General features: G+C 40.8%; 1 protein-coding gene across 3 annotated transcripts in view; it reads right to left on the bottom strand.

The window, feature by feature from the left end:
- The window catches only part of LOC127435092 (plexin-A4-like), a 309230-nt gene that overhangs the window by 113532 nt on the left and 168004 nt on the right, over positions 1-27694 (bottom strand). For 2 of the 3 annotated variants that reach the window (XM_051688268.1, XM_051688269.1), the window contains exon 5: positions 2549-2649. In XM_051688268.1, the coding sequence (XP_051544228.1) occupies positions 2549-2649 (101 nt within the window). Of the gene's footprint in view, positions 1-2548; positions 2650-22678; positions 22806-27694 lie in introns of those variants that run through there. The other variant, XM_051688270.1, reaches the window with a different exon arrangement.

The following is a 27694-nucleotide window of genomic DNA, read 5'->3' as shown; positions in this document are numbered from 1 at the left end:
AAAAAGGTGATTGAGTATGAAAGGATGAAAAATATTTATTTATTTGGCATGTTAGGCCAGCAGAGAAGTCTTTGCTGGCCCTGAGAATTCACCACTGCAAAAAACAGACTGCAAACCTCCTAGTGTGGTTAAAGAGAACATAAGACCCACAATAAGACTTTTCAATGATCATGTCCAAATGATTACTTCCAAGTCTGTTAACCTTATCTAGTATACATACTTCTTATACAGTATGTAATTCTTAGGGAATTTGCCTACTTTCAAGAGTACAGGACAGTGTGTGTGAGGTAGGGCTGGGCGATATGGCTTCAAAAATTATCTCAATAATAAAACATCTCAATATTGTTCAGCCTATTTACAATATTTGATATACAGTATATCAATATTTGATATATAAGTATTCAGACCCCTTAATTTATTCACATTCTTTTATGTTGCAGCCTTATGTTAAAATGCTTTAAAAATAAATAAAAATAAATTCACATCAATCTACACTCCATTCCCCATAATGACAAAACAAAAACCAGATTTTTGATAACTTTGCAAATTTGTTATAAAGAAAAAACTGAGGGGCCTGGGTAGCTCAGCGAGTAAAGATGCTGACTACCACCCCTGGAGTCACAAGTTCGAATCCAGGGCGTGCTGAGTGACTCCAGCAAGGTCTCCTAAGCAACCAAATTGGACTAGTTGCTAAGGTGGGTAGAGTCACATTGGGTTAACCTCCTCATGGTCACTATAATGTGGTTCGCTCTCGGTGGGGCACGTGGTGAGTTGTGCGTGGATGCCGCGGAGAATAGCGTGAAGCCTCCACACGTGCTATGTCTGGTGGTAAAATCATGCTGTTTTTCAGTGACAGGGACTGGGGGACTGGTCAAGGTTGAAGGAAAGCTGAACGCAGCAAAATACAGAGATATTCTTAAAGAAAACCTGGTCCAGAGCACTAAGGACCTCAGACTGGGCTGAAGGTTCACCTTTCATCAGGACAATGACCCTAAGCACACAGCCAAGACAACGCAAGTGTGGCTTAGAGACAACTCTGTGAATATCCCTGAGTGGCCCAGCCAGAGCCTGGACTTGAACCCAATCAAACGTCTCTGGAGAGACCTGAAAATGGCTGTCCACCGATGGTCCCCATCCAACCTGACAGAGCTTAAGAGGATCTGCAGAGAAGAATGGCACAAAATCCCCAAATCCATGTGTGCAAAGCTTGCGCATCATACCCAAAAAGACTTGAGGCTGTAATCGCTGCCAAAGGTGCTTCAACTAAGTACTGAGTCAAGGGTCTGAATACTTGTCAATGTGATATTATTATTATTATTTTTTTTTTATACATTTGCAAAGTTATCAAATATCTGGCTTTTGCTTTGTCATTATGGGGTATGGAATGTAGATTGATCTGAAAAAATAAATAAAATTTATGCATTTTAGCATAAGGGTGCAACATAACAAAATGTGAAAAAAATGAAGGGGTCTGAATACCTTCTGAATGCACTGTGCATCTTGCTAATTATGTATTTGCTCTGAAATGGCCCAAAGGTTTTTTCTTTTATTTAGAGAAACCATAATTTCATCCAGCCATTGTAGCCAAGTAGATTCAATATTTGAAAGGCATTAAATAAAAACCTATATAAAAATAATGAAGGCATGTTTCCCTACAGTTTTGTTACTAAATTAAATTAAATCATTTTCATTAATACACACTTGTATATGTATATTGTTTATACAATAATACATAGTAACTTATTAAAAAGCATTATTTACCTTCATATGTTTTTACATATTTTTTTTTTTGTAAATGAACAAGGTGTGCAAAAACTACTTCACTTATTTTTGAAACCCAGTTGAATATTGCATAATACTAAATTATTACTGTGGGACCCAGTCAAGATTATTATTATAATACTATAATATTGAATTATCATTATTATCTTGAGTATTATATTTGTTTTATATAAAAGTAATATATTTATGTCCTATTTACTTCACCTTCCCCTGGATATTTGTTTTTTTTTTTTATACTGAAAGTGCAGCGACAGTGTGTGTTTGACAGTTTAAAATGTTCTGCATCTGATAAAACGCTGTCATCTCCTTTTCCGTTATACTGTGCCACGTTTGTAGATTTGTATAATAACTTGCATGCTAGAATCTGCAGTAAAAAAAAATTCACATTGCATGTGAACTGCTCTAAAAGTGCCAAAAACATAAGCCCATGAGCCCCACGCGTGCACACAACAGTCCATGTCAGACCACGTCCATGTCTTTAATCGCAGCCTTTTGCGGTTTAATAATTGAATATTACCATTTTGCCATTTTTATGTTATATAGATTAATTCTACAGCCATGAAGGATCGTGAAATGAGTCTACTGATATGCTCTTTCTAAATCTTAATGGCCATACAAAATACACATCAAAATTATTGCGATATTCACAATATGCTTTACTTTATATCATTAACAAAATCATTGAGATGATTTCATGAATATTGTATCGCCCAGTCATAGTGCAAGGGGTTGTTTATCATATACAGAGCAGGTGGGTTGTACTTACATGCTGTGTAGCACACACCAGCCGCAGTGAGGATCTCCAGATCCCAGACACTCGTTACAGGATGAATACTGCTCACATGCTTCCACTGGGACACGGGTTAGCTGTAGAAAAAGACAACAAGAGAGAGAAGTTAGATTATATTTGGTTGTTGAAGTAAGATTTTGACTCTTATATATCTCTTAAAGTGCATTCACACAATCAGTGTTTTTACAACTGGAGATCAGTAAGCCACTGTACTTTTGGATACTAGCAGGCATAACGTCTCTACAACAGTATCCAACTGTGTCAGAAGGTGGAGCATATGAGCTTCACTGTCTGCACCTTCATTGGTAATCACTGCATCGAATGGAATTTGTAAATGGAAAGACATTTTACAATTCATGTCCATGATATGCACTTTGGAAAAACATTATCTATTGATATTTAAAATGAAGATTTTTTCCCCCTCTCAAAACACCACCATGAAACTGAGAGAAATCTACACTTTCACCCAAACAGAAGCCAGAGAAAACAGACATACAGTACCTTCAAAGGATAAGCAAGTAATTAGCAGTTCTGTAACTTTCATGACACTGAGCCTTCAAATTAGACACCTCCCCCCCCCAAAACACCGGCCTTCAAAGATATAGTTGAGACTGTCACAAAACAGTAGAGTGCATCTTCTCATGGTTGTCAAACACAACAGTAGCAAAATAGCATCCTCAGCTGACAACTATTATGAACCTGAATATGTCATTAAACCCAAATGATCCGCTTCATCTACTATACTATGAGAATGTGCAAAATTACTGACAGACAGAAAGCACATCAACGTCTTCTGTTTGGCTGATTAAAAAATGTGTCCGCAGCCCATGGTCACATTTTTGTTTTCTGTTTACACAGAGACAACTGAGATTATTTCAGGAGAAGGAACATTTTCCGCATGCCATCACTTACAGCACCTTTAAACGTAGTGTTCCATGAAACACATCAAACATCAGGATCTGCCGAGAGGACTGAGCCAGAAACATCGACTCCATCTAGAGTATTTCTCAGTTCATAGCCAATTAACACTCGAGAGATCGGGAGATCCTCTGCCTGACTGATGGGAAACAGACTGAACACCTTAAACTCTAGACAGCAAGAGAAGAAGAGAAGCAGAGATCTGGATAATAACTGGGAGGTAGAGAACCCTCTGTCATCCCTGTCTCCATGGCTACAGCTCTCTGGCCTCGACTTTCTTCAGGCTGTTGATTGATGACCAATCACTGGTGGATGCTACTGCAGTGGCGATTTTAGGGGGTGGCCTGTGGTGGCCTGGGCCACCCCTGAAATCTCATTGGCCACCCTGTGGCCACCCCAGAACTGATTGGTAGTTCATCATGTTCATCAACACAAGAACGAAGAATCAATAGAAACACCTGTCAATCAAAGATGACATCTCAGGTCATTTGTTGATTTAGAGCCACACTGACCCAGGGTCAGTTTTATATTTCTGACCATTATAGTAGTGGTGGGACTGAAGCTGTGTGAGCTGATCTTTGATCAGTGGGGGGAGGGGCAGGCCGCGGGTGGCCAGGCAGGTGCCGCAGGTCGCGGGAAGCGGGCGCCAGATCTGGAGTATAATGGTCGGTCAGAAGCACGAAGCTGACACGAGCTAGCGTCTACCTCCAACTTCCAATGAGTTGACGACGTCGATTTGTGGTCAAAAAGAAAGCTGTTATTTGAGAGGTATGTTCATCTAATCTAACGTTTAATTTATCCCTAATTTCCATGTGAATGTGAAAACATTTTTTCATTGTTACAGTAGCTAGGTTAAAGAGTAAGCCACAAAGCCTACACAACATTCAGCATGTTATCTTTATATTGACATGAAATATGAAATGCCATGTTTTCTGATTTAATGACAGAGGTGTGTAAAGCGTTTTACAGATGTATATGTTCAATAGCTAAAGTTATATATATGGCTAACCTGTGTGTGAAATGGAAGGGTTTGTGCTGTGACTGTACTTTAAATCTTTACATGAGTTATTTATGAGCTCTTTATGTGTATTATTGGTCAGTCAGACCAATAAAATCTTCAAAGTTTTTATACTTTATTTGACATTTTAAATATGCAGAGGCAGGGCAAATTGCACTTAAATGCCGCAAAGGATTTGACTAACTATTTTATTTGGTAATATTCAAAGTAATTGAAGCTATCAGAACATGTGGAATATAAACCTGAGTAGACATTGTAAATAGATTTTTGTTTTTTTACTGTATTCAGAGCTCAATCTGCAATTTTAGGGTTTCCAGACAGACACCTATAAACCCTCGTAACCAATTTCACACACTGATTTGTACCCAATTTAACAATATTTCTGCTGGACAGTGCAGTTATAGCTAATAAATGAATGAATAATTGATTGAATGATTGATTGAATTGCGCCTCAATCAGTTATCACCTGTACTTGTATCTTTTTATGATTATACACTATACCTGATGTTATACGCAGATTAATTCTCTACAATGAGAATAGCTCTTAAAAATGTGTAACTGACTTTTCCTAAACAATTACTGATTTAAAAATGGATGTTATGTTAAAATAACCACAGATTCCCAGAAACTGTAATAGGTTGAAATAGAACAGGAATAGAAAACTGTCAAATGTCAAAACAACAGTCTGATATTGAATACAAACAATTCAGTGAATGCTAACATGAGTTTAAGAATTCATTTATTCTACATGTGTAGATGCTGAAGCAAAGCAATGCGATATTTACACATTTTGATCATGTGCCATTCATAAAGTTTCTCCTGGTATCGCCACCCCACACTAGGCCTGTGCCCCATCTTGGCCACCCCAGTTAAAATGTCCTGGATACACCACTGTGCTACTGTCAATCACAGCTTAGTTGACAGCCGATAGGTCCAGAGCGGTCAGGAAGGGGGAATGACAGACATCATTACTGGCCTCACCACAGTAGTGTTTTTATTTTTTAAACAAAGAAATGGGACTATTTTCTATTTCAATCAGGATTGGGGAGCGAGAGAAAGTGAGCAAGAGTGAGAAAGTGAGATTTGACTATAACATTTATAAAAGAGTCGATTGACCAGCCGCAGTGAATCATTGCTTTTTAAGTGCTTCAGTCTTGTTCTAGTGTCAGCACTCATCTGTCAATGTGTTTAATGCGGCTCCATCTACACAAATTCTGTCAAACTACATTTATTTCCGGAACATCCTTACATAAACACAGATATCTCAACACACCCAGCGGATTGACATCAATGTGAAATTATTTAGACATGCCACAAACTTTACACATACAGTATTAAAAATAATGTAGAAAAACATAATCAAGACCATCATAAAGCCTATTTGGATGGTAATCACTTTACATTTTATAGAGATGTGATGTAATTTCAGCATTTACAGGGGTTGGTCAGCAATTTTATTGTCAATGTTTATCTCCAAGCATCCTGGGGGAATTCCCAGCTGTTGTTTTTTGACAAACACAGGTCTGTGGGGTAATTTATCAAAACAAATCATTTAAAAAAAAAAAAAAACAACAACAACAGTTTTGACCACTGCTAAGTGTCATAGGGCTACAATTTGATCATTTCTGCTGTACTGAGAATTTAGGTATTTGGCACAGTGGAAATAAATTATGATTAAAATGACATCACCTGCCCACCACAGTGAGAAGGAGCTCATAAGAAGTAGAAAATGAAAATCAAATTGCGAAAACTATAAAAATGGCCCATTTTAGTGGCACTTCCAGTTTCTTTGAATGACAAAAGTCCCTGGCTTCCTGTGTATACTCGTCATCCAAATTATTTTTTTTTATCAAGGTGAGGTCATGCAAATTTCCCCTTACAGATGCCACCACTTTTACTTTCTAAACTTACTGTATCTTTGCAATGACCTAAACATTAGTACATGATGTTACGCTCTTATGTTTCAATAAGACATTTATTCACAGTAAAAGTTTAACTTATAATAGCTTTTCACCTTTCTGTACAAAACACACTTGTTTTGTTATTAAACAGACCATTCAAATTATTTCATGGGAAATGAGATGATGAAATATCGCTTACTAGACAACACTGTCTAATAAAAGCAGCCAAGCATTTCTTTTTAAACTGTATCTATACAATGTTGTTCTATGATTTCTCCACCTCTGAGGATCCTGCACTACAGAAACATTAAATCATGGACTCTGAGCTGGCATAGCTAGTGGTCAACTGATATGGGTTTTTTAATGGCCGATGAAGATATCCAGAGAAGGGGGGGCTGATAGGCTGATATAATACCGATATATCACACAATATAATGCAGTAAATAACAAACATAACATTTCAAAAATTAAAAATAAATAAATAAAAATAATAATAATATATATATATAACTATATATACAGGTGCATCTCAATAAATTAGAATGTCGTGGAAAAGTTCATTTATTTCAGTAATTCAACTCAAATTGTGAAACTCGTGTATTAAATAAATTCAATGCACACAGTCTGAAGTATTTGGTTCTTTTAATTGTGTTGATTTTAGCTCACATTTAACAAAAACCCACCAATTCACTATCTCAAAAAATTAGAATATGGTGACATGCCAATCAGCTAATCAACTCAAAACACCTGCAAAGATTTCCTGAGCCTTCAAAATGGTCTCTCAGTTTGGTTCACTAGGCTACACAATCATGGGGAAGACTGCTGATCTGACAGTTGTCCAGAAGACAATCATTGACACCCTTCACAAGGAGGGTAAGCCACAAACAAGCTGGCCAAAGAAGCTGGCTGTTCACACAGTGCTGTATCCAAGCATGTTAACAGAAAGTTGAGTGGAAGGAAAAAGTGTGGAAGAAAAAGATGCACAACCAACCGAGAGAACCGCAGCCTTACGATTGTCAAGCAAAATCGATTCAAGAATTTGGGTGAACTTCACAAGGAATGGACTGAGGCTGGGGTCAAGGGGTCAAGGCATCAAGAGCCACCACACACAGACATGTCAAGGAATTTGGCTACAGTTGTCGTATTCCTCTTGTTAAGCCACTCCTGAACCACAGACAATGTCAGAGGTGTCTTACCTGGGCTAAGGAGAAGAAGAACTGGACTGTTGCCCAGTGTTCCAAAGTCCTCTTTTCAGATGAGAGCAAGTTTTGTATTTCATTTGGAAACCAAGGTCCTAGAGTCTGGAGGAAGGGTGGAGAAGCTCATAGCCCAAGTTGCTTGAAGTCCAGTGTTAAGTTTCCACAGTCTGTGATGATTTGGGGTGCAATGTCATCTGCTGGTGTTGGTCCATTGTGTTTTTTGAAAACCAAAGTCACTGCACCCGTTTACCAAGACATTTTGGAGCACTTCATGCTTCCTTCTGCTGACCAGCTTTTTAAAGATGCTGATTTCATTTTCCAGCAGGATTTGGCACCTGCCCACACTGCCAAAAGCACCAAAAGTTGGTTAAATGACCATGGTGTTGGTGTGATTGACTGGCCAGCAAACTCACCAGACCTGAACCCCATAGAGAATCTATGGGGTATTGTCAAGAGGAAAATGAGAAACAAGAGACCAAAAAATGCAGATGAGCTGAAGGCCACTGTCAAAGAAACCTGGGCTTCCATACCACCTCAGCAGTGCCACAAACTGATCACCTCCATGCCACGCCGAATTGAGGCAGTAATTAAAGCAAAAGGAGCCCCTACCAAGTATTGAGTACATATGCAGTAAATGAACATACTTTCCATAAGGCCAACAATTCACTAAAAATGTTTTTTTTATTGGTCTTATGATGTATTCTAATTTTTTGAGATAGTGAATTGGTGGGTTTTTGTTAAATGTGAGCCAAAATCATCACAATTAAAAGAACCAAAGACTTAAACTACTTCAGTCTGTGTGCACTGAATTTATTTAATACACGAGTTTCACAATTTGAGTTGAATTACTGAAATAAATGAACTTTTCCACGACATTCTAATTTATTGAGATGCACCTGTATATATATATATAACTATATATATATATATATATATATATACATACATATAGTTACATATATATATATATAACTCTTATTTAGCACTATATTTACTCAATTTCACACAAAACTAAAAAATAATATTGTATTTTAAATGGTAGACAGCAGTTTCTTCAGATTTCTGTTTAGTCATAACATTTTTGTTTTAATATATTAGGAAGGAAATAACACTACACACAGTAGTCCAGCAATCATGGATGGCATGTGCGCATTAACTCAAAATATACAGAATCAAACCAAATTGTACATACAGTGCATAGTGAATAAGACATTTACTTATAGCACACGTGAAGCACTTTTACCATGGGCTGCATCCAAAAATGTAGGCAGCTGACTTGCTACCTTGCTGCCTAATCAGTTAATGGCTTAACTGACAACTGTTTTGAATGAATGGAACTCTTAAGGAAACTGGTCTCCGAACAGTTTGAAAAGCACTTTATTTTCATTCTACCTCCGTATACAGCCTCAGGAGGCAGCATTTTCATGGTTTCGGATGCAGCCTTGAAGTTGCACTCACGTGCTGATGCGCATCCAGCTCGAGCAACAATCTCCTGGCAGTGTAAACGGCCTAGATCGCCTACTTGGATTGACATGGACTGACCATCATGATCTGTGAATCAGAGGAACTTTTGATCCTGACGTTTTTGATTCTGGCTGATGGAATACATGCTTCAGAGGAAGATATTAGATGAGCGCTTGACGGGAAGAAAACGCTGGATTTTCGTGAGGTTCGTGAATTACATCTGTTTAAATGAGGAATCTGCATATTTGCAAATGGTATATAATACCAAATATAAGTATATAAAAAAGTTTTATTGATATTTGCCTTTTATCATTAGAAAAAAGTTAAAGATGTCAGGGAACTGTTGAGGAGAGACTGTTAGAATATGTGCTTCAGAGGAAGATATATGAGCTATCCCACAGGATGCTGGATTTGCTGAAGTTGTGTGAGGTTGGGTTAATACATCTGTTTAAACGAGATATGCACATATTTGCAGACAGTAAATGATATTAGTTTTATTGATATTTGCCTTTTTATCAATAGACAAGACAGTTAAAAGGTACAGGGAAAGGAGGGCCTGAGTAGCTCAGTGAGTATTGATGCTGAATACCACCCCTAGAGTCGCAACTTCGAATCCCAGGGTGTGCTGAGTGACTTCAGCCAGGTCTCCTAAGCAGCCAAATTGGCCCGGTTGCTAGGGAGGGTAGAGTCACATGGTTCTCACTCTCAATGGGGTGCGTGGTAAGTTGTGCGTGGATCGCGGAGAGTAGCATGAGCCTCCACATGCAGAGTCTCAGCGGTGTCATGCACAACGAGCCATGTGATAAGATGCACGGATTGACTGTCTCAGAAGCGGCAACTGAGACTTGTCCTCCACCACCCGGATTGAGGTTAGTAACCGCGCCATCACGAGGACCTACTAAGTATTGGGAATTAGGCATTCCAAATTGGGAGAAAAAGGGGATTAAAAAAAAATACAAAATATGCGGATTGTTTAAATGACACTATTGCACACCGGTCTATTTTTGTAGTAACATGATGGCACATAACAACAAAATGAACCATGACTGATCATTTACATGTCTCAGTCACTTCACATGCAAGCAGGCGATTCTCTGCGCCCTCAAGAAACAAATCTTCCAAACGGGAAAATTTATCGGCCGATGCTGATAATTTAAAAAGTCAAAATGTCAGCCGATTTATCAGCCTCGGCAATATATCGGTCGACCACTAGTCACAGAATATCACAGATTCTTTTATTCAAATAAAAGCAAAACAAAAAGGGAGAAAGCTTTATAAGAAACCAAGCATTTGAATAAGAAATATCCATCCTACCCATTTTCGTTTATTTCTCCAAGAGTAAGAGATTGAAAGAGCAATGGCTAAAAGAGGCTAACCTTTGGAAGAGTGCTCTAGATGGCCTGATCTTATGAGCAGCAGCCGTGTGTGTGTGTGTGTGTGTATGTATGTGCATGTATGTGCATGTGTGTGTGGCTGAGGTTCTAAATCCAGGAGAGAAGTCATTTCTCCCTTGTCATGCACAGATGATGACTGTCAGCTGGTCTTAGTGCAGCCACAAAGCCTCCTGTCTCTCTTCTCCTCTGCACACCGAATTCTCTTCCTCCATTTCACAGCTAAGAAGAGGTAAATTATCAGACATTGTGATAGAGTGCCTGCCTTAGTGTGGGGGGGCCTGAGAGACTGAAGGTTAGGCCTTGGTGAGCAGAGAGCGAGATTGACTCTTATTACCTTTAGAAAACGATAAGGGTTTAGGAGCCACCTGTGAAATTCTCCCTTCTGACACAACAGGATTTCTTCCTATTCACGAAAGAGCTTGTTTTGCTTGTGGAAAGGTCTGTGTCTCACTCTGTGTGTGTGTGTGATTGGAGAAACCAGGGGTGGAATCACAGACAGTGAAGGGAGGAGCTTACACAAAGCAACAGATTGCCATCTGCATGCAGTGGGCACATACATATTGTGACTGATAAAAGTCTCATAAGTTAAAAACAGAATAAGACCAGCACACACATGAAATATATAATTTAGCATGTGCGTGAAGACTTTCTTTATTCAGCCAGGCATAAATCCTGTCACACATGATGTGTGATAATAATACTGCAATAATACAGATTAAACTAGATTTTACATGTCCTGTAGAAAATGTTAGTAGTGCTTGCCCATGCAAAACTTGCTACCATTATGCTAAGTTTAGGGTGTTCTGGGTGGTTGCCAGGGGGTTGCTATGAGGTTGGTAATGTTTTCTTGGTTGCTGTTAGGTGGTTACTTACTGGTTCAAGTTGAAAGGTCCCACCCACAACTCTCTATGAAGTCTATGGGATTTTTCTGCATGCTTTTTCGTCCGTGAGGCAAACATTCCAAGCAAGCAACATACATTTTTAATTTGAATAAAAGCTGTATTGAAATCGAAGTCATGGCTTAGCGGTTAGAGCACATGCTATGGGATTTACACAGGCCAGCGGAGTTTGAATCTGGCTTGCAACATATGCTAATTCCACTTCCCTCTATTCTCTCCATCATTTTCTGTTCTCTTTCTACTACCCTATCAATAGAGTGCATCAATGCCCGCCCACTTTTTCAGCTGTTTTGGTTCTGGAAGTATCTTTCCAATTTATTTTTTCTATAGGGTTTTTATAAAATCATTCATAGAGAGTTTAAAGCCATGAACCAAACCAACCAGCTCCGAGGTGAATCACAATGTTACAAAACATTTTTTGATAACTGGACAAGAAGAAAAAGATGTGTATTTGACATCTTTCATGAAGGAATGTGTCATGTGTATTTTGTTGATTCATGTCTTTTATTTTGAAATGTTTAGTTCCTGTTTCCCTTGTCATGTGATTTCTGTTTTCCCTCCATGTTCATGTGTCATGTTTTCATTGGTTTATTGTTTAAATAGCTTGTTATGAGTTCTGTTTGTTCATTGGTTTATGTTCTCCCATGTCTTGTATTTAAGCCTCATGTTTTCCATTGTGTCTTTGTCAAGTATTGAATGTGAGTGTAGATGTTTATGTCAGGCCACGTTTATGTCAAGCCAAGTTTATATCAAGTCAGGTTTATGTCAAGTTCATGTTTATGTTTTATGTTTCACGTTTGTAGTTAGGGCATTCACTTTTGTAAATAAACCGCACTTGGGTTCTTCATCTTCACGTCTTCGTCAAGGCCAGTGCCAGCACACGTTACAGAATGAAAGATAATACCATGACATATTGTGAGTGACGTAATCGAATTATAAACGATGGAAAATTAAAAACTATCAATTTAAAATTGTTAATTAAGTAAATAAACAAAATACTTTTAATTTATTGTAAAATACTTTAGTTTCAGAGTGTCATGAGAGTGGGCTGCGAGAGTTCGCTGCGATTCTCTAAATGCTGGATAATTCCCCTTCAGAATCATGGGTAGTGTAGCACTTTGCCAGATATTATGCTAATAAACATGACTTTTTAAAAATGAAGACTAAATAACATGGACTGATGGCTTTAACGGAAGCATTTTTACTTTCAGAATCAGATGAAAATGATTCTTTTTTTTTTTTTTTTTTTTTTGAATTTCCATCATATTCAAGCAGATTATTTGTACCAGCCAGATTTATATGCATCCCACCAAGGTCATCCCAAATCATACACACAAAAATCACATACTTCGTCTTAGATGAAGTGAGCGAGCCTATAAACAGCGCACTCCGCTGGAGCAGAGTGGATCTGCGCTCTCTACCATCTCTAATACTTGACTGTGTATTTTGCATTCAGGCCACGGTGCACACTTTAACACACTCCTCATGGCAGTAGAGAGAGAGTCAACGGGAGGAAGAAGAAGACAAATATGTCCAGAGAGAAGACTTCCCACTGCCCTCCATAGTGCCGGGAAAAGGAGCAGAGCGGCCACAGGAATCTCATTATGTCATAAATCTGTTAAATTATTAGTCATTTGTCTGAAAGCTCTGTAAAAGGATTGAGACCAGCAGATAATGAGGGAAACTGACAAATGACAAAGCCCAAAAGATTAATGCAGCCATTAACTCAAAGAGGGCCATCACTATGTGAGTGTGCATGCAAATAATAAGGGGTGTGTATGCTCATGTGGATCTATAACATCAGTGAAACTCCCCATCCCAGCGTGTTCTGCTCAGTTATAGGATTACATTTTTGACATGGTACAACATGCCAAATTAATAGTAGGCACCTCATCACCTGTTTTGTAATTCCTGGTCATCAAACCCGCATTAATCACTGCACAAACCTAATCATATATAGAGTCCTCTTCTATTTCTCTCACCTCATCAAATCCTTCAGTAAATCCTGCAGACATGACTGACTGCCTGAGTTTCTCCATCTTGTCTGAGTCGACCTGTGGTTTATTATGGAGTCTGATCCACTTGGCTCATCTCTAGCTCAGTGCTTCTCTGATGGCATTAACAAACTTCCACTGGCTCACTGAGGCACTTCTTGCAGTTCGTTAGTACATCCATGAGAGTTTAAGGCAAAGTGATAACCAACAATAAAACTAATCAAATGTATGGCTGTGTTTCAAAGCCTATTGAATTGCCTGCTGTACCTAAACAGTATTTTGTGTATATGCATATTCAAACAATCAATTCGAACATTTGAAAGCACCCTATGGTGCCTATGGTGTCCACTAAACCATTCTAGATAGGCCGCTATCTATTAGTGTATTCAAGTCCACCTGGGAAGTTCATACTTACGAGGTTGCAAATCATAAATGCAATGTGATGGGCGTTCAAGTGATTTAAGTTGGAATGCATGGACCCATTTTGCAATTTCATATTTTTTTTCTCTCTTTTTCACTTACTTGTGAAGGCAGAAAACTTGTTTTTTGTTTTTTTTTTTGGCACCAATGCAACAAAATAAAGACCAAAGTCACACATTAGGTGTGTAATTAATGCTTCATTAATTTTATCATTCTTGTGCGGCCACATATAATAATGGGAAATGTAGTTTGTTGCAAATGCTTGTTGCTGCATTAACCAGCTAAATTAATCCTATTTTCTGGCAAGTTTTATCGTTATTCATCATTAACAGTACAAAAACTGCATACAAACTAAACTGCACAGTCAAAATTCTCAAAAAAAAAAAAAAAAATTACTAATAAAATTAGCTTCCACCATGATTCTTAAATTGCCACACCCCCAACTCAGAAAGTCAGGGCTCTTAGAAAATCAGTTTGAAGTGTAATTACAAGTTTTTGGGTGTGTTCATGTGCATTCAACTCATAAATACAATCATTCTAACAAGACTTGAACGCACCTTATGTTTTGAAACAGCCTATATGTGTGTGCAAGACTAGTGATAGACTGATATATTAGCAGGTCAATTAATCTGCCAATATTAGGCAATTTTATAGATAATCAGCATTAAAAGAAGTGGTCGTCCAGCCTAATGTCGGTTTCAAAATCTACCTACAACCTTATCAAATGGATTGTACACATTTTCTATTTTTAAACAAATTTGAGTAAACATCGTGTAAATACGTGTTCATATGATTTAAAAAACTGTGGATACCTCATATTTGCTATCATTATTTCGGTATTATATTGGCCATCTTGCTCTCTAGATACAATATATTATTGGCCTTTAAAAAACCCATATTGATCGACAGGTTCATCCACTCACCACCAGAGGTCTCTCTCACCTGAGTTCTGAGAGCTTCAGGAACTACACTTCCCAGCATGCCTACCTGGACTGATTACTCCCACACCTGTTCCCAGTTCCGATGACTATTTAAGCACTACACTAACTCAACTCTCTGTGAAGTCTTGTTTTGACATTTCTGAGCGTTTATACTGTTGTTACTGCCTGCCTGTATTTGGTTCCTGCCTGTTTACCCACCATTTGATTCTCTGCTGCCTGCCTTTGATTACGTCTGTTTACCTGGATTTCTACTTTGATTGCTTGCCGCCTGCCCTGAACCTCGCCTATCTGTGACCACGTCTCTGATCTGTCTATGCTGTTCTATTGCTGAAGATTTACCCTGACTGTCTGTTTATGATTTGCACTTTTACTAATAAACCGCACATGGATCTAAACCTCAGCTCTTCGGAGTCTGTGTTACAGAAGGCTTCGCCAACTACAGATCCAGCGGCGCTCCTTCAATTGTCTACTGAGGTTTCCGCTCAAGCAAATGTGTTGGTGGTTCATCAGCAACAACTTTACAAAACCTCCACATTCCAGCTCAGGAACAACCACCACAGGCATCTCAACCCACTCCGGTAAATAACCCTTCCTCTCCAAACACCTTCACTACCAACCCACGACTTGCTTTCCCGGAAAAGTTTAATGGAACATCATCTAAGTGCAAGGGATTTTTGATGCAATGTTCGATGTTTGTGAAGCAACAACCCACGCTATATCCCACTGAGGACAGTCGCATCTCTTTTGTTTGCTCCTTGTTGACTGGAAGGGCTCTGGACTGGACTACTGCCATATGGTCTAACGAAGGGGCGAGGTTCACCACTTTCAATAATTTCCTCCAGCGCTTCCGAGAAGTGTTCGAGCACCTCGAGGGAGGAAGGAACGCTGGTGAGCTGTTACTCTCACTCCGTCAGGGGAAAGACACCGCTGCCAAGTTTGCGCTTTCATTTTGCACTCTCGCCGCTCAGACAGTGTGGGTAGAGGACACACTCAAACTACTGTTCTGAAGAGGACTCAACCTTTAATCTAAGCTGGCATGCTGGCTAAGCTGGGGAGAACTCTGCACCAGTTTATTGATCTTGCCATTCGCCTAGATAATCTCATCCGCTCACGAATACCAGTCTACACCCTAATGTCAACTCACAGACCACATTCAGCACAGGTGAAACAGAATCCATGCAGATCGGGCATGCTCATCTGACGACGGAGTAGAGAGAACGTCGCATTAAGCAACATCTGTGTTTGTATTGCGGTCAGGCCAGACATCTACGAGCTACCTGTCCATTACGGCCAACCCAATCATCTAACCAGCAGTGAGTAATGTCATGACTCTACTAATCTCCTCTTCCTGTATTAAGGTGCATGTCACTAAAACGGGTTTTTAGAATATTATCACTACTCAAGCCATGATCAATTCTTGTGCCGCAGGCAATTTAATTGATGAATGGTTAGCCAAGAGGTTTGAGATACAACTAATCCCCTGTGAATCTCCTTTGGCAGTGGCAGCATTAGATGGACGCCCTCTGGGGACGGGCCACGTTCATCATACCGCTACAGACATCACTCGCCAAGTTGTCATGATTCACACAGAGAGGACACGCCTCTACATCATTCAGTCACCACTCAACCCTGTAATACTTGGATTACTGTGGCTTCAACAACACAACCCACAAATCTCTTGGCATGAGGGGCAAATTTCCCGGTGGGACGCAACCTGTTTCTCTAGCTGCCTTAAGTCCATTTCACCTGTTTCCATCGGAACCACTACTGTCACGGAGGACTTCACATCAGAGCTCAACCTACCCTCTGAGTATGACGACCTCATCAAAGCCTTTAGTAAGGCCAAGGCTTCTCAACTCCTTCCACACCATTCCAGTGACTGTGCTATTGAACTGATGCCAGGCACTACATTACCATGAAGGAGGATTTTTCCTTTGTCTGAACCAGAGTCTGAGGCTATGAAAAACTGCATTGAGGAGGAACTGGCAAAGGGCTTCATCCGACCATCTACCTCACCCGGCAGCTGGGTTCTTCTTCGTTGGCAAGAGGGATGGTGGGCTCCATCCATGCATCGATTACCACGCTCTCAACGACATAACGGTAAAGTTTCGTTATCCTTTATCCGGGAGGGGGACGAATGGAAGACAGCATTCTCCACCAGCAGTGGCCACTACGAATATCTGGTCATGCCTTTTGGATTGACTAATAGTCCTTCAGTGTTCCAGTCATTCATAAATGATGTGTTCAGAGATATGCTGAACCAGTGGGTAATTGTGTACATTGACAATATCCTCATTTACTCAAACTCCCTGGAGGAACACATCACCCATATCAGAGCTGTCCATCATGCTTCTAATCCACCACCAACTCTACACCAAAGCCGAGAAATGTGAGTTCCATCAAACTTCTGTGTCATTCCTAGGCTACGTCATCAGCTCAGAGGGGGTTGCCATGGACGACAACAAGGTACGTGCAGTAATAAACTGGCCTCAACCCACTTCTGTGAAGGAGTTGCAATGCTTCCTAGGGTTCGCCAATTTCTACAGGCGCTTCATCAGGGGTTTCAGTTCAGTCGCTGCCCCACTGACATCAATGATAAGGGGAGGGGGCCCCAAGCTCTGTTGGTCTACAACAACCCTCCAGGCCTTCAAGAACTTGAAGTTTCACTTCACCTCCACTCCCATTCTGCATCATCCTGACCCCAATACCCCATTCACAGTAGAAGTAGTCGCCTTCAACACTGGAATCTGTGCCATACTCTCACAGCGACATGGTATGCCTCCTAAACTCTATCCTTGTGCTTATTTCTCTCATAAGTTATCTCCTGCAGAACGAAACTACGATGTGGGCAACCGGGAATTACTGAAAGCAGCTCTCGAGGAATGGTGACATTGGATGGAGGGGGCGAGACACCCTTTCCTTGTGCTTACTGACCATAAGAAAAGACTGAATCCAAGGCAAGCAAGGTGGGCTTTGTTCTTTACATATCATCCTTGTACAAAGAATTCCAAGTCCGATGCACTCTCTCTTCAGTTTGTGTCTGACACCCAGGTCCAGACTTCAAAACCCATCATTCCCACATCACAAATCCTGGCTCCTGTCCAGTAGGACATCATGACTGAGATCACCCAAGCTCAGATTCAGGACCTGATTCCCCCTGACTGTCCTCCTGATAAGACCTATGTACCACAGCTCCTTCGGGAGAGGACCTTACAATGGGTTCATTCCACCACCAGTTCCGGACACCCAGGTATTGCAGCTACATTTCAACTGCTTCGTAACTGTTTCTGGTGGAACACTATGCAGGCTAAGACCATCTTCTACGTCAACAACTGTCCCACCTGTGCAGCTACCAAGTCCTCCAGGCAACTTCCCGCAGGACTCCTCCAACCTCTGCCTATTCCCCATTGACCTTGGTCTCATATCGCCATCAACTTCACAGATCTCACTGTCTCCCAAGGTAATACAGACATTCTAACTGTTATTGATCGGTTCTCCAAAGTATGTCATTTAATCCCTCTGCCTAAGTTGCCCACAGCCTTCGAGACTGCAAATCATTTTCTGCATCAGGTGTTTCGCTTCTACAGACTGCCTGACATCATCATCTCCGACAGGGGTCCAAAGTTTACATCTCAGGTCTGGAAGGCTTTCTTTCAACAACTCAATGTTAACATCAGCCACACGTCAGGATACCATCCACAATCGAACAGCCAGACCGAACGCTTAAACCAGGAGATCACTCAGAAACAAGCTGACTGGAGCCGGTACCTGCTGTGGGCAGAGTATGCCCAGAACTCTCTTCTAAAGTCATCCACAGGCATGACTCCCTTTCAATGTGCTGGGCTTTCAACCCCCTCTATTCCCCTGGTCAGGAGAACCCACAGAGCTACCGGCCATCAACGACTAGCTACGGCGGAGCGAGGAGGTGTGGGACCAAGCTCATGTCCATCTCCAAAGGGCAGTTAGGAGACAGAAGGAACAGACTGATCGTCATCGACACCCCAATACCACCTACACACCAGGTCAATGGGTTTGTCTCTCAACATGTGATCTACACCTCCGTCTACCATGCAGGAAACTCAGCTCCAGGTATGTGGGACCTTTCAAAATTCTAAGACAGATCACTCCAGTATCTTATCGTCATGAACTCAAGGACTTTCTCCACTCACCACCAGAGGTCTCTCTCACCCGAGTTCTGAGAGCTTCAGGAACTACTCTTTCCAGCATGCCTACCTGGACTGATTACTCCCACACCTGTTCCCAGTTCCGATGACTATTTAAGCACCACACTAACTCAACTCTCTGCGAAGTCTTATTTTGCCTAGCTGACATTTCTGAGTGTTCATACTGTTGTTACTGCCTGCCTGTGTTTGGCTCCTGCCTGTTTACCCACCGTTTGATTCTCTGCTGCCTGCTTTTGATTATGTCTGTTTACCTGGATTTCTACTTTTTTGCTTTGTTTGCTGCCTGCCCTGAACCTTGCCTGTTTATGACCACGTCTCTGATCTGTCTATGCTGTTCTATTGCTGGAGATTTACCTGCCTGTCTGTTTATGATTTGCACCTTTACTAATAAACCGCACATGGATCTAAACCTCAGTTCTTTGGAGTCTGTGTAACAGAAACACGTTACTATACAGACATTTTTGCAAAACTATCTTAGGCGGCACCTTGTACATATCACAGCAGTTTCCTGGTAAAATGAGAAGCTACAACAACAATGACTTTTAATCCATTTCACATAAATAACAACTAAAACAGCAGATTATCAGTTACTTTCACCCTGTCCCTCACACAAGGAAATCTGTTGACATCAAAACACTTATTATAGTGCATGACTTGTAAGGTGATATTTTTTAACAATTGCATTACATAACCAACTACATTTATAAGCTGATACAGTTTTGCAGCTGCGATGCAAGATATGAGTCCTGAAGATGCGAGTCGACTTGTGAGCAAAAAGTGCCATAGATGCACCACAAAATGACATGGTTGTTTCAGCAATTGCATTGTTCAGGTCACATTTGCTTTTTATGACCATATCGGTTAGGTTTATGATTTATGGTAGAGATTTACTGTTCATGGTAGGTTTTGTTGTGTAAACTTGATAGAGCATTAACCTTAACAATCTCATCTGTTTTAGCACCACTTAGTGGATATTTCACCATAGAACTGCAGTGATCTGTGTTTCGCCAGTCATATAATTTTCATGAGATCGGGCTCATGACAATGTTGCCCTTATCACCGGTGTAATGGTGTGTTTGCAGGATCCGATGAGTCACAGAATCAACAGGCTTCGGGGAAGAAGCAACATTGTTGCCATGTGACAGAACAATACCTGCCATGCAGCACATTGAGATCAGCCCAGCCAATCATCTGCTGTACAAGTGGTGGTGGTGTAGTGGACTAAAGCACTGAACTGGTAAGTGGAAGGTTGTTGGTTCAATCCCCACAGCCACCACCAATGTGTCCTTGAGCAAGGCACTTAACTCCAGGTTGCTCCAGGGGAATTGTCCCTGTAATAAGGGCACTGTAAGTCGCTTTGGATAAAAGTGTCAGCCAAATGCATAAATGTAAATGAACAAACATTAGCAGATCTTCACCTATTAAATGAAACCTTTATTAATTCCTGACACAAATATGCACACATGCACGTATATTTCTCCCTCGCTGACTTTTTCCATTTTTGAATGTTTAACCACCAGTGAAGCAGAAGACAGATGACAACATCTCATCATATCTGATTTATGAAATTAATCCATCAACGTCTATCTGAAATTAATCTCTCAGCTAATACACACCCGCAAACACACGCAGCCTGACTGACAAGTGATACAGTTTACATTTTGGCATCAAAGGCTATAAAAATGTTGTTAATATAAGCTGTGATTTCTCTTCTCTCACTATAACAGAGACAGCAGCACTAAATTGTTTGCGCTTTAACAATCAGATAATCTCAATAACACACATAATACTCACTCAAACCTCAGAGACACAAACTGTTCCATCACAGAACATTCTCATACACAATATTTATACATGTTTACACATGCTGAAAAAAAAAAATCCTTCACTCATCTATCAACGGTTTATTTATTTGAAATATAACGATGGTTTCCAAACGGGTTTTCCAAAATATCCATCTTCCATTGTTGGACAAACAAGTAGTCCCATCCCAAACTCATGCCATTGGTTGAACCAAAATTATAAATTATAGAATAACTAACTGTTACACAAGCCCTATGCCTCAACCTTTGGTTCTGTAATATATGTGGGGACATTTGATTCAAAACTGACACACATCCATCCCCAGAACTGCAGCAGGTGCTCAGGTCTTGTAGCTGGTCATAGTCATGGTTAAACATTGAAGCAGGCTGCTGTGATATAGTTTGGCCATTCCAGGCCCTTGGGGCTTCACAGATGGAAAATGCAATTATGTGTACTGTGAACCCAGCCACTCTCTGTGCTAACTGGATTTGCATTCAGGCCTTGATGCTCCCCTCCCGGCCGTCACACAAACATATCAGAGCAGATTCTGTCCAGACGACATCATTAGGCATACAGGCACCCAACACCAAAACCACATCACTCAACAACCTATTGAGAAAATACAAGAGCATCCACACAAAATCTTCTACACAACAGAAAACTTTATTTTAACACATACATTTTGTATTAATACTGTATATTTAGAGAGAGAGAGAGAGAGAAAGAAATGTGTGTGTTGCTCTTATCTTATTTATATATACTGTATATATATTTATATACTCTTTACAACTTCTATGGCTCTCCAATGGAGTAAAGCAGGAAGCTCAGAACGTTTTTCCCAAACCACTGAAGGCCAATGACGATGAATGAGAAATGAGATCGCAATCAGTTTTGAATACACTATACATAAAGAAGTGCCATATTATCAAATCACGACCAAATAAATTGATATAACATCGTATCATCAGGTCCCTGCTGACTCCCATCCTTATTTTGAGCTGTTTGGCTGGTGTGTGCCACACTTTAAATTATTAACACTTATAATACCTGCAGTTTCAACTTGCCCTTCATGAATTATGAATATGCCACGAGCATGAGAGTGTAGAGAAGCCACCCACCCAGGCAATACCCATGATGCACTGTGACATATTGCTGTTATGAGAAACACAGAGAGACAGAAAATCAATTTAATTTCCCTGAAAATGGCAAAAACTAGCATTGATTCTTTAGATTCAAATGAAGCCATTGAAGCAACACTTGTCTTAAATTGCAGACTCAACTTTCCCTGGCAGATCAAAGCTCAGGTGTACACGCTCACCTCTGACGCGTTTCGCACAAAAGAGCGATCCAAAAATCTGTGTAAAATGACAGTAAACTGTGGTAGAGAAGAAAACAACTCCCATTTGTATTGTACTGACAGAACAAAAGGCTTTAATGTGCCAAGACCGGCAATTTGTGTAAATCCATTGAGCTCTGAACCTCCCCATCATTCATTTGATGCAGGAGGAACTATAGCAGAGACCTCTGTCATTACCTCTCACAGATGTCCATCTGACCACACACACTGCTGACATTGACATTGTCTAAAGTTACAATTAAAAAAAACACTTTTTTTTTGTCCACGTTTGCCATAAAAGGATGACAAACGTGGACAAAAAGCCACACGCAATAATTAGCTGTAAGCTCTCATAACTGTAATCTGCATCACTCTCAACAGACAGTCTGGCCTCTTTCTTTAAAAAGACGCATTTATCACCACAACTGGAGTCACAAGTTTGAATCCAGGGCATGCTGAGTGACTCCAGTCTGGCTTACTAAGCAACCAATTGTCCCGGTTGCTAAGATGGGCAGAGTCATGTTGGGTTAACCTCCTCGTGGTCGCTATAATGTGGCTCTCGCTCTCAGTGGGGCACATGGTGAGTTGAGTGTGGATGCCGCGGAGAATAGTGCGAGCCTCCACAAGCGCTAGGTCTCTGCTGTAACACGCTCAACAAGCCACGTGATAAGATGCGCAGATTGATGGTCTCAGATGCGGAGGCAACTGAGATTTGTCCTACGCCACCCTGAGGACTTAAGAGCGCATTGGGAATTGGGCATGCTAAAATTGGGGAGAAAAAGGGAGAGAGAGGGAGAGAGAGAAAAAAAAAGACGCATTATGCTACGCATGATTTAGCATGCTGTTTAAAATGATACAAGAAAGTAGCCAGATTTCATTAGAAGGATAATCAGGGGATTAATTAGAAAGAGAGAGGAAGAGAGCAAGGATGGCGGGAAAGAAAGGAAAGCAAAAAGAGAGTGATGAGTAAAGGTAAATGTGGTATTGACAGACATTTACTGTACATTCACACATACTTCATTGCACAAAAGCATCACTTTGTCCCCTTTTATACATCTCTAATGGTAAACATAAATTGACAGTACATACCTTTCTGTACATTGTGTAAATTGGATACATAGTAGAGCTGCACAATTCTGGATAAATTGAGAATCACGATTTTTTTGCTTAGAATAAAGATCACAATTCTCTCATGATTCTGAAGAAAAAAATGCTTGTGATTTACAAAACCTGAACATAAGGGTACTAAACAAAGTAACATTTAATGTAGTAAAGGTTCTGACAAAAATGCAATAAAGCTGTAAATCAAATATATAAATTTTAAATGTCCTAATTCCACAAGAGGGTGCAACAAATATATTACAACTAAACAGCACCTTGTTATTATTCCAAAATAAATAAATAAATAAATAATTCTGTTAAAAAAGTGCATACAAAATAAATCAAAACAATTTAGTCTGTTTTTCACATGTCAAGTAAAAAGCAAAAACGAGCGGAAAAAAGCTTCATTAACAGATTTATGTTAACTTAGTTTTGCACTGTTAGGCAAATATGCAATAAAACACTTATTTTACTAATTAAAAAAAAATATTAACAATTTAAATTCAAACAATGTGCCTTCAGTGTTTCTTGTTAAAATAGCTTCAAGATTTTAAAGGAATTATTCAAGAGCCTGTAATTAAATAGAGAACAGTGTAAATAGTGCTTTAAGTGTTTCAGCAACAGTAATTAAACATGAAAAAAATTATAATATAAAAACCTTAAAAAAGTAATTTAATGCAAAATGCTTAAGTATTTGACACTCTTTACTGTGTGATAATTATATATACATTAATACTGATTTGATGCAGTAAGAATGCCTAAATGCCTATAACAGACAACATGCAGCTTATATACATTTAGACATCACACAGATCTAACACTTTTTTCTCATCTGCTTATACATTAACGTCTGTGTTTGCTTTAATATCTTGTCAAGACAGTGCAGATTTAATCCTGTCTGTTTACACTTGTAATTCATTAACAGCTGTGTTAACATTAATATTGCCTAAAGAGGGGTATTAAAAACAGTGCAGAGTCTCATGCAGGAGTCCTGCATTCATTACGAGACAAGCGCATGGGCAGACACACACATGTGAGCATTGGAGAGTAGCCGGCTGTAATCAAACAGCTCACAGGTAGTGAATTTAGTCAGATCTGGGTAATGCCGGTATTTATTTTAGCATCGTTCGGTGGCTATTAAAATATTGAATTGAGCAGAGATTCCGTCACACTCCTAGCTAATCGTGGCTGCACCCTGCAGTTTGTAAAGCACTGTGCTGGACAAACGTCTTTGGCTGTTACGTTTTAATTTATTCAGCGTCTCGTGCAGGAGCACTGTGTTTTGTAGATGCCATTTAAAGTTTAAAAGATCAACATTTAAAAACGTGTCTTGAAGTGAATTTCTCATTTAAATTTGACCGCCTTACAAAGGCATGCCACGGGAATGTTACTATCCATTGCAGAATCGTTGTTATTTAGAAATGAGATCGCGTGGGTGTCTGAATCGAGATCGCGATCTTTTAATGATTAATCGTGCACCTCTAATACATAGTGCATATAGTGTGTATAATTATGTACAGAATTTGAATTAGTGGTGTTTGCTGGTGGATTATAATGATTTTTGTCAGGTTGATATAGAATGAGCAAAACCCTTGTTATAGAAAGCAGAATAACAGACATTTGGGGGTGGGCTCTTTTGACATTGGCCAGTAAGCAACCACTTAGCATTGCAACATGCTAAAAACCACTCAAAACACACTAGCAAATGCATAGCAACACCCTGACAACCACCCTTTTCTATGTACAGTGCGTGTGTGTAAACATCTAATATAACAAGGATATCAACAGGCTTTGATCTCTCTTTGGGTACAATTTCTCAATGCCGTACACATACACACACCGGCCGTGCTGGCCGCAGCTGACTTCAGCAGTGGCTAATGCTGTGACGGGACCGTGGACTTTCGAACCCCAGCATAACGTGAGTGTCATGTTTATTCTGTTGGTTCATGTTTTTCATGTCTAGGAAAATCTAGTTCCTGTTTCATGTCATGTGGTCCCCTGGTCATTTGATTTCATGTTTCCCTCCCTGTTCATGTGTATTGTTTTCACTGGTTTATTGTCTTGTTATCTTGTTTAGAGTTCTTAGTGTTCATTGGTTATCTTTGTCATGTGTTGTCTCATGTCCAAGTATTTAACCCTCATGTTTGACATTGTCCATTGTCCATTGTCATGTATTGTGTTAATGTAACTTTGTTGGATAGTTCATGTCATGTCAAGTTTATATCAAGTCAATTATAATAATTATAATAATAATAATTATCTTTATTTATCACACATTATACATTTGCACATATACAGTGAAATTCTTCTTTTTCACATATCCCAGCTAGGCTGGGGTCAGAGTGCAGGGTCAGCCATGATACGGCGCCCCTGGAGCAGATAGGGTCAAGGGCCTTGCTCAAGGGCCCAACAGTGGCATCTTGGCGGTGCTGGGGCTTGAACCCCCGACCTTCTGATCAGTAACCCAGAGCCTTAACCGCTGAGCTACCACTGCTCTCAAGTTCATGTTTATGTTTTATTCATGTTAGTAGTTAGGGTTTACTGGATCTCACTTTTGTTAATAAAATACACTTGGGTTCTTCACTCCATCGTCATCGTCTTTGTCATTGCCAGCGCCAGCCTACGTTACAGAATACCTGATCGACCAAAATAAACCCAGCAATCCCACTCCTACGCCTACGTCAGGGGAATCGTCCCCTGGAGGATTATGTGGAGGACTTCTGCGCTCTGGCCTGCCAGGTGGACTTTAATGAGGTCGCCCTCAAAGACATTTTCCATTTTGGACTGAATGAGCCAATCTCTTCTCTGATGCCAGACAGTCAGAGTATCCACAGCCTGGCTCAGTATATCGACCTTGCCCTGCAGATTATTGGTTCTACGTTCACTATGGGGGAGGCGGATGCCAAGCAAGAGTTCCACATAATGGCCGCCGAGCCAGAGTTCCACGTCATGATCGCCGAGCCAGAGTTCCACGTCATGGCCGCCAAGCCAGTTCCACATCATGGTCGCTGAGCTAGTGCCATCTTTTGCCCCGGATCCTGAGTCTGCCCCATGCCATGTCACAGCAATGCCTCGGCCTGCTTCATGCCATGTCACAGCAACACCTCGGCCTGCTCCATGCCATGTCACAGCAACGCCTCAGCCTGCTCCATGCCATGTCACGGCAACGCCTCGGCCTGCTCCATGCCATGTCATGGCAACGCCTCAGCCTGCTCCATGCCATATCACAGCCACGCCTGAGTCCGCTCCATGCCATGTCACAGCCACGCCTGAGTCTGCTCCATGCCATGTCATAGCCACATCTGAGCTATTGGACCTGGAGATGGTTCCCGCCCTTGTACCCACCCTATGGACTCTTCCTCATGATCAGACAAGGGGAACTTCCGATCCCCTGACTTCGCCTAGACCCTCCGAGCCCTGGACTCTGCCTTGGTCCTCCGATCCCTCAGTTTCACCTTGGCTCTATGTCCCTTCGGCTCCACCGTGGTCCTTCGGCCAATCAGCTTCTCCGGGGTCCCTCATCCCTCCAGCTCTGCCTTGGTCAGTCAGTCACCTGGCTCCACCTGAGCTCACCAATCCCACAGCTTCGCCTCGTTAATCCGAGCCTGCGGCTTCACCGAGGACCTCCTTCCCTATGGCTCCGCCTTGGTCCTCAGTCCCACCGGATCCGCCTCTGTCCTCCGATCCCCCAGCTCCACCTCGGTCCTCCGAACCTCCGGCTCCACCATAGCTTTCGAGCCGTCGGCTACTCTCCGGGCACCAAGTTCCCTTGTGTTGCCCCTCAAGTCTCTCACGGCCCCGCCTTCCATGGCTCCGCCCCTCGAGTCTCTCAGCGCCCTACTTTCCATTGGCTCTGTCCTGGTCCCACACTCACCAGGCCACGCCCCATGCCATGTCTTGCCAAGCTACGTGTGGAGGGGATATGTCATGTGAGGGGGATATATCATGTTTATTCTGTTGGTTCATGTTTTTCACGTCTTTTATATTGAAAATATATTTCCTGTTTCATTTCATGTGGTCCCCTGGTCATGTGATTTCATGATTCCCTCCATGTTCATGTGTATTGTTTTCATTGGTTTATTGTCTTGTTATCTTGTTTAGAGTCCATTGGTTATCTTTGTCATGTGTTCTCCCATGTCCACATATTTAACCCTCATGTTTGCCATTGTCCATTGTCAGGTATTGTGTTAATGTAACTTTGTGGGATAGTTCATGTCATGTCAAGTTTAAGTCAAGTCAAGTTCATGTTTATGTTTTATTCACGTTTGTAGTTGGGGTTTATTGGATCTCACTTTTGTTAATAAAATTGCACTTGGGTTCTTCACTTCATCGTCATCATCTTTGTCATTGCCAGTGCCAGCCTACGTTACAGTGAGCTCTTTTCAACCAATAAGCCATAATCACACATGAAACACAGGCCTCCACATCTCCAAAACACTATCAACAGCCTGCCTACAAACACCTCTCATTCTCGTTGTCTCTCTTTCATTCTCTCTCTTCAAGGCTGGACCAGCAGGAGATTATTGATCTACTGTTCTTGTTTTTCTGTT

Source organism: Myxocyprinus asiaticus, chromosome 45 (genome assembly GCF_019703515.2).
Source record: "Myxocyprinus asiaticus isolate MX2 ecotype Aquarium Trade chromosome 45, UBuf_Myxa_2, whole genome shotgun sequence".
Taxonomy (NCBI): domain Eukaryota; kingdom Metazoa; phylum Chordata; class Actinopteri; order Cypriniformes; family Catostomidae; genus Myxocyprinus; species Myxocyprinus asiaticus.
Note: the sequence above shows the minus strand (reverse complement) of the source record. Positions and strands in the feature narration are given on the sequence as shown.